At 38.9% G+C, this 11,063-nt stretch overlaps 1 protein-coding gene across 1 annotated transcript in view; it reads right to left on the bottom strand.

Moving 5' to 3' along the window:
• Positions 1 to 512: 512 nt before the first annotated feature.
• The window catches only part of polk (polymerase (DNA directed) kappa), a 63,499-nt gene continuing 52,948 nt past the window's right edge, over positions 513 to 11,063 (bottom strand). The window contains exons 7-9 of the mRNA XM_043707395.1: positions 9,156 to 9,416; positions 4,834 to 4,958; positions 513 to 887 (exon numbers count right to left, since the gene is read on the bottom strand). Coding sequence (XP_043563330.1) covers positions 717 to 887; positions 4,834 to 4,958; positions 9,156 to 9,416 — 557 coding nt within the window. The 3' untranslated portion in view covers positions 513 to 716. The remainder of the gene's footprint in view (positions 888 to 4,833; positions 4,959 to 9,155; positions 9,417 to 11,063) is intronic.

The raw sequence follows: 11,063 nt of genomic DNA, 5'->3' as shown, positions 1-11,063 counted from the left end.
CCCAGTGCTGTCAGGTTGTGAGGACACAGATTCAAATCCCATATTGCAGCTGGTGAAATCTGAATTGAATTGGTGAATCTGAAAGTGGAAATTATGCTTGGTAGAGCCACTGCATAATCCGTTCCTAGTTTCCTGCCTTTTGAAAATTTCAAACATGCTTCAGCATTCTGGTCCCAGTCTTGTTGACCCTGTAACTATGTTTCTGTAATAGTCATCAGGCCATACTAATACTATATTCGCATTCTGAACTTGAATGGTGCTCTATACGATGGGCACTGTGGTCAGTTTGCTCACCCACCTTACTGCCTCCACTCTCAGATGTACAGTAAAAGAGAGAGAGAGGGAGAGAGACACCGTTTCTTGCTGTTGAAATAGTCAAACACCAGATACAAAAGAATTAAATGGAAACAAAAAGGGAGAACATTTTTAAGCAAGGAGTGCTTAGGTTCGGGAATACACAACCTGACAGCACTGGGCAGACAGATTTAACTATGACTTTTGAAAGGGAATTGAATCAGCACCTAAACTTAAAAAAGATTGCTGGGCTGCAGGGAAAGGATGGCATGTAAATATGTTCAAAAGAATAACTACAAGGCATGTTTTATAATCACTGCGACATGGCTCTTTAGCATATTCAATCGTCACAACGTCTGCACAATCATCAGTTGGTTTAAGGTGTGTATAACAGCTTTCTTTAAAGCATTTAAAGTAGGTATTTACCTTGCAAGGTGGTTCTCACCCAGACCAAGTGAGATCTGTAAGAAATGATATGAGGAGCTCTCAGAGAAAAGGATGGAAAGCAAGGCCCCCTGCTGGTACAATTGAGTGCATGTAGTGATTCCTAATGCATTCAGCATCTTTTCTGTCACTTTTCCTATACCAGGTACCTACAGATAAAAGTACCAAACAAAACAAATTTATTTATACGCATCTAATATGACAACTTCATGTGTTCATATAGCTTTTGCAACAAAAGACACATTTTGTCAGAACTTTACATTTTACACTCAAAAGGATAATTCACAAGTAGTACCAAGTGAAGAGAAAACATTTATACTGTGTGAGAGATGAGTGCTGATTTATTGGCAAACAGATTCTGATTTGTAGAAATGTTGCTGTGACGAATGTACTGGCTAGATAATTAGTGACTGTTAACAGCTAAGCTTCAATTAAATCTTGAACAAGACAGCTTGATTCTGATTGGTAAGACTGTGAAATGAACCAGATAAAGTTGATCATCTATTTTACTGTATTGAAACAGGTTTAGTGTATGCACATGGTTTTTCTGTTTGCAAAGACTAATGGTTCCAAAATGAGATGTTCTCAGTTAAGCAGCCATTGAACACAAGGTCACATGACTTAGGATTCAGCCAACTGATTTTTGAATGAACTCAAGTTTTGGAAGGTATGATCATAATATAATCCCTGATACTAGCACATTAGACACAATTATGGATTTTTAAAAAATGAAATCCTTTCCTTAAAATCCTTTGAAGTCTCCTAAATTCTGAAATACATGCACAATTAACCAAAATTATCCCAAATGGCTTTATTACCTGTTAAGTTAAGAAACTGCAGGATAAATACTGAGAGATAGCAAAGTAGTTCTGACAAATTCCCGAACTTTAATAATAAGACTTGGCATTCACCAACAGAAACAGAACGAAGGACTTAAATGATTAACTTAATCTAATGTAAGATGCTGCTTTTTTTTCCATCTAAATTAAAATCTTCTATTTTCAGCCAATTTCCAGGTCATCCCTCTCTTCTTTGAAAGGTGCAATTTTCTGGTTGGGTGGCTTCTTTTTATGTTATAAGTTATTAAACAGCAGGGGGCATTGTAGACCAACATTATCCTTACATCACGGCAATGGCCACAGAACTACTCAATGAACTGGCAACTTCCCTGCTGATTTTTCCGTTTGATTTTCCATGCATGATCACAATATCCCTGTAATGCCATAAACTCTGGCCATCTTAACAGAGTTTCAGGTCAGAGCGTAACTACAATGTAATGAAATTTAAAAACATTGGTATGGCTTTCAATTTTTCAAGTCCTGGTACCAAAGCACACATTGCCAATTACAGAAAGAGTGTTTTACATTTGTGCAAGTTCTACATTTTATGCTTTGTTTGTCAATGAGATGTTCACTAAACCCCCTTTCCTCTCTGCTACTTTGTTTCATAAAAAATGTCAACCAAGTGGACTACAAAGGCTCCATGAATTATTGCAAAAGGTTTCTTTATTACATCTTTCACAGGCAAAATAAAATTAACTGGCATAGAACTGTTTTGTATGGCTGCACCATTTGCCTTATTAACTTGTGAAGTGCCTTGGGGCATGTTCCTATTTGAAGGTGCAAGTTGTTGATAGATAAAGATGTCAGACCATAGGGCTGCTCTCTCAATTACAGAGAGAAGACTGATGGTGTTTTAACCAGAGGGTCACATGCCTCAAACAAGGGGACAGGTTGAAAATGAGAATCCTTTAACCTCAGCGAGTATGGGAACTGAACCCATGCTATTGGCATTACTCTGCATCACAAAGCCAGCCAAACGAGCTGACCTGACTCAGTCCAAAGACACCCATGTCCCATTAAAGAACAAAGAATCTTAGTAGGTGCTTATTAAAAAAATTAAGTTCCTAATAAAAGTAGAATAACTGATACAATCTTCCTAATACATTCGTTGTCCTACAAATGAAAGGCGCCATATGAACATAGGTTCTTTAATTCCTTTACTTTTCAATCTCTTCTCTTTCAAAAATGTCTCAACCTGTCCACTAAAAGTTATTACAACATTATTTCAACTTTGGTGATTTTAAATTTATATCCTGCATTTACCGACACAACCAAAAATGGAAATAGTTTATCTCTAATTAGGCCAAAATATTTTGCAGCTTTTTAAAAATATCTCTATCTAATCTCTTATTCTTCTGTGCTCTGGTGGAAAAATCCTAGTTTCTCTAATCCTTCTTCTTAACTAAAGATTCTTACTCAATTTTCATGCTAAACTACAACATGAAAGGTACCATGTTGCCCATCTTCTGTGTGAAAAGTGTGTGGTGTGCACCCAACAGAAAAGGTTTGAAGAGACCGCACACTGAAAAAGGATGAGGCATAACAGTTACATTTTAAAAAGTGCATTGATTTCATTCCTGTCAGGACTTGAACAGCAAGTGCTGTGTGTATAAAGCCAATCGTTGCACTCATAAAAAATGGTTTTGGCAAATTACTTTTAAGATCTTTCTGAAAGAAGACCCCACATAGAAAAGAATAAAGACCAATACAGCACAGGAACAGACCCTCTGGTCCTCCAAGCCTGCACCGCTACATTTGGCCCTTGCATACAAATCAGTCTTCACTTACAGAATCTGTGCCTCTCTATTCCCTTCCTATTCAAGTGTTTGTCTAGGTGCTTCTTAAATGCAGCTATTGTGTCTGCTTCCACCACCTCCTCCAGCAGCTTGTTCCAGGCCCTTTGTATGAAAAACATGCCTCGCTCATTGCTTTTAAACTCCTCCCCCCCCTCCCCCCACACCTTCAATCTGTGTCCCTTAATAATTGACCCCTCCAGTCTGGAGAAAAGTCTCATACTTTCCACTCCATGCTATTCGCAATCTTATAAGCTTCCATTCGGTCGCCCCTCAACCTCCTGCATTCCAGTGAAAACAAACCCAGCCGATCCAACCTTTCTGCATAGCTAAAATCCCCCATACTAGGCAACATCCTGGTAAACCTTTTCTGTATAGTATCCAAAGCACATCCTTCTAGTGGTGTGTCCAGAACTATTTGCAATATTCCAAGTGTGGTCTAGCTAAAATTCCATAAAGTTGCAGCATAACTTGTCCATGCTTATACTCAATGCCCCTTCCAATGGAGGCAAGCAGTTTTACTACCTTGTCTGCCTTCAGTGATCTGTGGACCTGCACATCCAGATCCCTCTGCTCTTCGATACTTCTAATGGTTCTGCCATTCACTGTATAATTTTCACCTTCCAAAATGTATCATCTCAGGTGGATTAAACTCCATCTGCCATTTTTCTGCCCCCTCTTCCAACTGATCCTCTGACAATCCTCCTCACTATCCAAAACTCCACGAATATTTGTATCAGCTGCAAACTGACTAATTAGACCAGCTACATTTTCCTCCAAATCATTTATGTAGACCATGAACAGAGGTCCTAGCATGGATCCCTGTGGAACACCACTAGTCACAACCCTCTATTCCGAAAAGCATCCTTCCACCGCTATCCTCGGTCTCCTATGACTAAGCCAGTTCTGTATCCATCTTGCCAGATCATCCCTGATACTATGTGACTTCACCTTTTGTACCAGTCCACCATGAGGGACTTTGTCAAAGACTTTACTGGAGTCCTTGTAGACAAGATTAACTGCTTTTCCCTCAATCATCTTCGTCACCTCCTCAAAAAACTCGAGCAAGTTAGTGAGGCATGACCACTGTTTATCGCTAATAAGTCCACTTGCTTATAAATGCATATAGACCTTATCCATGAGAATCTTTTATAATAATTTCCCTACCACCTTCGTGAGACTCACTGATCTGTAATACATTCAGTTTTTTAAATCCAAATAAGAAAACCTGTTGCCAATTTTCAAACTTCTAAAAGTAGAACTAAAAGAAAATGTTTTGCAGGCCCCAGAAACTGTACAAGTAAGAACAAATTTTGAGTGCCACATTGTGCACACAAAAAAATGACAGAAATAACTTTAAGAGATACAATCCCTGAAATTTCTCTGTTCTCTTTTAACTAGTGAATTGGACTTTGCTATGTGGTGGATAATAAATAAATACAACCTTCACAACAGATTACCTTTCTAATAGGCAATTTCTTTATAAAATCCATCACAGCATCTCTCTCTGCTGGAATTCGATACTGACCATTTGGTTTGTTCATGTCACTGCAAACTTTGGACAGCATCATGTTTGGTGCAATTCCTGGAAATATCAAGTAAAACATTAAAAAATTAAAACAAAATTGCAATTTGCATTATGCTGATCTTAAATGGTTGCTCTTCCTTTTGAGTTCATTTGAAGTGCTGTAATCTTGAAGGAATGAAAATAACTTCTACTGATGTTTTATTTATTTTTGATCTAAACGGGGAGGACAATAGATCACATTTGCTAATGCATCATTTCATCATCTCAAGTGATCATCTTATGTGATACAATGGATATTTTAGATGGATCACTTTGAAATTTAAAATCTAAATATGATTAGTTTTAATAATTTATTCATGGGATGTGGACATTACTGACTGGCCAGCATTTATTCCCCATCCCTTGTTACCCTTGAGAAAGTGGTGATGAGCTGCTCTTTTGAATTGCTTCTATTTCAATAATGAACTTTCCTCCATTTTTGAAGTCATTTTAAACAAAATATATCATTAATTTCCACATTTCCCTCACTCTCCACTCTCTTTAAGTCATAACAGCATCTCTGTCAACTAGTAATAGACAAGCAAACATTTCCCCCAATTAAACAGATGAAGGTCTGAAGCCACTGCCTTTGGTCCCTGCTGCAAACACTGACTCTGAGATATCAACTGTATCCCTATGCCTGATAGTCTTCAAGGACGAACTAGACCGTTTGCAATCCTGGTGTCCTAGTTAATTGCAAGATGACTTTCTGATCACACACTTTCATCATCACTGAAATTGCTAATTTCCACTGCAATACAATTTACCCACCGCACCTCCATCCCATCCCCATCCCATCAGATCATTTTTCGATCTGCTTGAGGTCTCTACTGGAGCAATAAAATGTGTGGATTGAAGATTGGAGAATGCCATTCTATTTGAAGATCAGCACAGAAGTTCAAATTGTGATTTATTTCTTGAAAAGCATTATAATCATTTGCAGGGCCCTGATCTGTTTGAAGAATACCGGATTGAACTGTGGCTTTGCACTACACATCCAATAGCTGATGAAAATATCAATCTCTCTCGCTTGCATTCATTGGTCAATGCATTGAGTATAGGAGTCGGTTTATGATACAACTGTATAAGTCATTAGTGAAGTCACTTTTAGAATATTGCATTCAATTCTGGTCTCCCTACTGTAAGAAAGATTATGTTAAACTTGAAAAAGTTCAGAAAACATTTGCAAGGATGTTGCTGGGATTGGATTGGTTGAGCTTAGGGAGAGGCTGACCAGGCTGGAGCGATTTTTCCCAGGAGCATTGGAGGCTGAGAAGTTCATAAAATGATCAGAAGCACGGATAGGGTGAATAGCCAAAGTCTTCTTCCTAGGGTCAGGAAGTCCAAAACTACAGGGCATAGGTTTAATGTGAGAGGGAAAGGATTTAAAAGGAACCTGAGGGGCAACTTTTTCCACACAGAGGGTGGTGTGTGTATGGAATGAGCTGTGAGAGGTGGTGTGGAGACTGGTACAATTACAACATTTAAAAGGCATCTGGAAGGGTTCAGAGGGATATGGGCTGAATGCTGGTAAATGTGACTAGATTGGTTTAGCTATCTGGTTGATGTGGACAAGTTGGACCAAGGAGTATGTTTCCATGCTGAATAACTCAATGACTCTTGCTACTGCACCTGTCTCCAATATTTTAACCTCTACAATCTTGAGATCATACAAACTCTGCTTCCCGCCTAGTTCTCCTGTGTTCACCGACCTAAACTGGTTCCCAGATTCTGGATTAGTGGTGCTGGAAGAGCACAACAGTTCAGGCAGCATCTGAACTGCTGTGCTCTTCCAGCACCACTAATCCAGAATCTGGTTTCCAGCATCTGCAGTCATTGTTTTTACCTCCTAAACTGGTTCCCAGTCAAACAGCTGTAATATTTTCTCCCTCCCTCTCAAGTCCTACAAAAAGGCTTAACTCTCCCCTAGTGCAGCACCTCCTCCATAAGTTGCACTTTTCCTACAGAATCATGGACCTGTGGAACAGACAGGCAGTTCATTAAGTGAATGGTAATTCCCTGCATTCTCTCAGTGAGAACTGGATCTATTTCTGACTGGGATGGAGATCATCTCATTTAAAAAGTGGATAATACATAAAATTGTCTGGGCCAGACTGATTTCCGAGGCTAGTTTCAGTCACCTAAAAGGATCAGAGTGGGATTCTCCAGACTTTATTCCACAAATGGTGGTGGGTTTTCAATCTGACTTTTCAACCCACACAAATCTCATGGTTTTGGATGGGATAGAGATTGTGTGTACTGTTTGTGTGGAACAACTTGGATTCATTACTTGTCTATCAACATATGTATGTTGATAAGCTTTATAACAGCATCAATTTCAGAGATCAAGTATACAACTCTTATTTGACTAATTTAGTATAAGACTGACTTTCAATCTGGCGGGAGGGAACACTAATGTTTCAGATTTGAGCCCCTCACAGTTCTCCCATTACAGGGGGCAATGTTGAAAGTGTTAACCTGTTTTTCAGTTTCATTGGGATTATGCACTTCCTTTATTCCAGACCTCTCCCATCTGTATGGCATTTTTTCAATTTCTCCATAGCTGAAATCTTCTTCTTTGCATCAATCATTTCAAAACCATTTTTAATTTTATTAAAATGTAGTTAAAATATATATTAAATTCATTCATTTCCCTGGAGAAGTTGCTGCTGAGGTGACTTACTAACACTTCACATTGCACATGGTGTACCCAAATTGCTAGTAGGTAGGATGATCAAGTTTTTGACCCAGTGACAATAAAGGAATTACAATATATTTTCAAGACTTGACAGGTAAATTACAGATAGTGGTGCTCCCATGCACCTGGTACCTTGTTCTTCTTGCTGTTAGAGGTCACACCTATGGAAGGTGCTATTATATGCAGCCTCTGGTCTATTCCTTTAATCAAAAAAGTGTGTGGTTGATCTTGTTATGTCTGTGATGCCCAGTGGCATACACAGTGACAGTAATACCATTGAACATCAAGGTGAGGTGGTGAGATTCTCCCTGATTGGGAATGATTACTTCTTGGAATTTCTGTGGTCCAAATGTTAGTTGCCAATTATCAGCCCAAACCTGACTCTTGTTGGTCTTGCTGCGGTACGGCTAAGGTTGGGTTTGCTTCATTATCCAAGGAGTTATAAATCAAACTGAATGCAATGCAATCATCCAATGACTATATCCACATTTATGTTGGAGGGAAGGTTAGCAATCAAGCAGCTGAAGACATTCAAGTCAAAATACTGCCGTGGAATTCCTATAGTGACGTCCTGAACTCCAACTATTTTCCTTTGTGCTAGACATAATTCCTATCAGTGGAGACTCTTATGTCCTGTTCCCACTGACTTATATTTTACAGGGTATATTGAAACCATACTGTGTCAAATGCCACTTGCTGTCAATAGCTGTAACTAGCAGCACACTGACAGAACTCTGCTCTTTTATCCACACTTGGTACAAAACTGCAAAGGGGTCTGAAACTGACTGATCTTGGTGGAATCCAAACTGTAGAACTGAACAAGTTATTGGCAAGTATGTAGTACTGCTCACAGTATTTCCAATATTTAGCTAATGAAAGTGTAAACTGCTGGGCTGTAATTGACCAATCAATTTTGTTCTGTGTTTTATGGCTACAACATACCTGGACAACTTCCCATTTTGATGGCAAATACCAGTGATCTGACAGTAATAGAACAGTTTGTCTAGAAAAATGAGAGGTTCTAGAGAACTTGTCCTCACTAGTACAGCCAGGATGTTGTCAGGGCACATAACCTTTGCTGCATCCAGTGAGTTCACCTTAACGATGTTGCTTAAACATTAACGTTGTTGCCAAGAGGAAGCTTGGTTGCATTTCCTATTACAGCAGTGACTATACTTCAAATGTATTTAATTGGTTTTGAGATGACCTGAGATCATGGAATGGACTATAGTCTTTCTGCTTTCTAAACATGATATCCTCTCATTAGAATTTAACATAAAATAGTTTATTTTCCAACACCACATGCAATTTTTTTGACATGCTACTGGTTCTTACTTTTGTTTTTAGTTCTGAGAAAAAAAGTTTAGCTGTGACATTTTCAGCTTTACAGATGGTTGGATTGATTTTTTACAAATTTTCAATTTTTTTTCTGGCTAATTAATAAATTAACTTTCATGTCCACACTGATGACATGAGATAAAGATAGGCTGACATAAATTGTAAAAACAATGCTTTACCTGCACTTGCTGTTAATTTTGTCTTCTGCTCAATCCTAAAACGCATTTCTCTAACAGCTTCCTCTGCTGTAACACCAAACACAATCACGTCTTTCTGATGTGACTCTTTTCCATTGGTTTGCAGGTAAGGATCTGTCTGCGGCAATTCAATCTGAGCTGACCCCTGCTGTAACAATACGGGAGGGCTGTCTTCAAAAAGTATTGGTGAAATGTCTCCTAAATCTTCAGTGGATCGCTGGAAATTCTCCATGTTCTCTTTTACTGCATCAATATTTAGAAAAATAATCAGTGTTAATATATATAAATATAGATTTCAGAATGTCTTTTGCCATATTCATTTCCTTGCACAAAGTTTGTACAACATATTGCTACCTTCAAATATCCACAATTACTTAGTCATCTAATTTACTCTATATTAAACCTTAATATCTATCATTTGGCAAATAAGTCCAAACATATGACTTAGTTGGTCAAAGTTGAGTGTGTGGTGCTGGAAAAGTACAGCAGGTCAAGCAGTATCCTAGGAGCAGGAGAATCGACTTTTCATGCATAAGCCCTTCATCAGGAATGAGGCTTGTGGGCTGGGGGGCACTGAGAGATAAATGGGATGGGGGTGGGACTGGGGGGAAGGTAGCTGGGCATACTTTATTCTATTGTTGCTGATTTAAAATAAAAAGTGCTGAAAATAAACACCATGTCTATCAGCATTTGAGAAAAAGAAAATTTTGGTTAGTATTTTAGGTTCAGTCCCTTGGTCAGAACTTGAAATATTAACCTATATTTTTTGCCTCTGGTGGTGCTGTCAAATATTTCCACAGTTATACACTAATCAAATTCTCCTCATAGTTCACTACCATCCTTCTATTTATTATGTCTCTTCCTTCATATAAAGTCTCCAACTCATTTTCAAGACCACAACCAAACCATCTCTCATGGTTTCACTATCTTACAGTTTCAACCACAATTAAGGCCACCTCTGACAACTTCTTTGTAACATTCAGCTATTACATCAATTGGAAAAAAGTATCTTTCAATTTGCTTACAGTACATTCAAAATCCCAATTCTCTTGTCTTTTGCTCTCGGTTTATGGCAGTATTTTTGCATTGACCATTTTATGTAACCATCCCCACTTGGTGCTGTGGTCCTCAATAAAACAATTACTCTTTCTTAATCTGGCTATCCCACTGGTACAGCTGTCATCTTTGCCCACCTCTGCCCAAGGGATGCAGAATTTAAAGGATTTTTGCAGCACCAATTTAGCCATCCACTGTCAGATCTGGTTGGACCACTTGAAACATTATTGATTCCTACCCTTATCTGCCAAAGCTGAGCACTGATCCAGGATAATTAAATCACCTTGCTCACATTCCAATAACAGGACAGGCTCAGCAGGAACAGTGGCAGCACAATGGTATACAGACAGGAAGGCATACCAGTGGGAATGCTCAACATTGGCTGCAACTCCCATGAAGTCTTAAGGCAGTAAAGTCAAGCACAAGCAAAAATACCTTGTAACATGGCAAAATAGAAACATGAAAATACAAGCGTCAGTAGACCATTCAATAATTTGAGCATGTTTTGCCATTCAATACAATCGTGGCTGAGCATCCAACTCAGTACCCTGTTCCCACTTTCTGATTACCACTAACACCCTCCCTCAGCTGATTAAATAGTACGAGCTGGGTGGAAGTGAAGTTGGAGCGCAGAGCAGGTCGGGAAGGTAAGTGATTGATATTTGAGTGGGTGTGTTCTAGACCCCAGGCCCTACAAAGTAGGGTCTCCCTCCCATCCTCCTCCTCTAACCTAACTTTAAAGTCCACAGGTAAGCTCCTCAGTGTTCTTGTTTTGGAGACTAAGTGTAGAGTAATGGCAGCGCAGGCAGTGGAATGTTCCTCCTGCAGGATGTT

This window comes from Chiloscyllium plagiosum, chromosome 2 (assembly GCF_004010195.1).
Source record: "Chiloscyllium plagiosum isolate BGI_BamShark_2017 chromosome 2, ASM401019v2, whole genome shotgun sequence".
Taxonomy (NCBI): Eukaryota; Metazoa; Chordata; class Chondrichthyes; order Orectolobiformes; family Hemiscylliidae; genus Chiloscyllium; species Chiloscyllium plagiosum.
The sequence above is the reverse complement of the archived record's forward strand: the minus strand, read 5'-3'. Positions and strand labels throughout refer to the sequence as shown.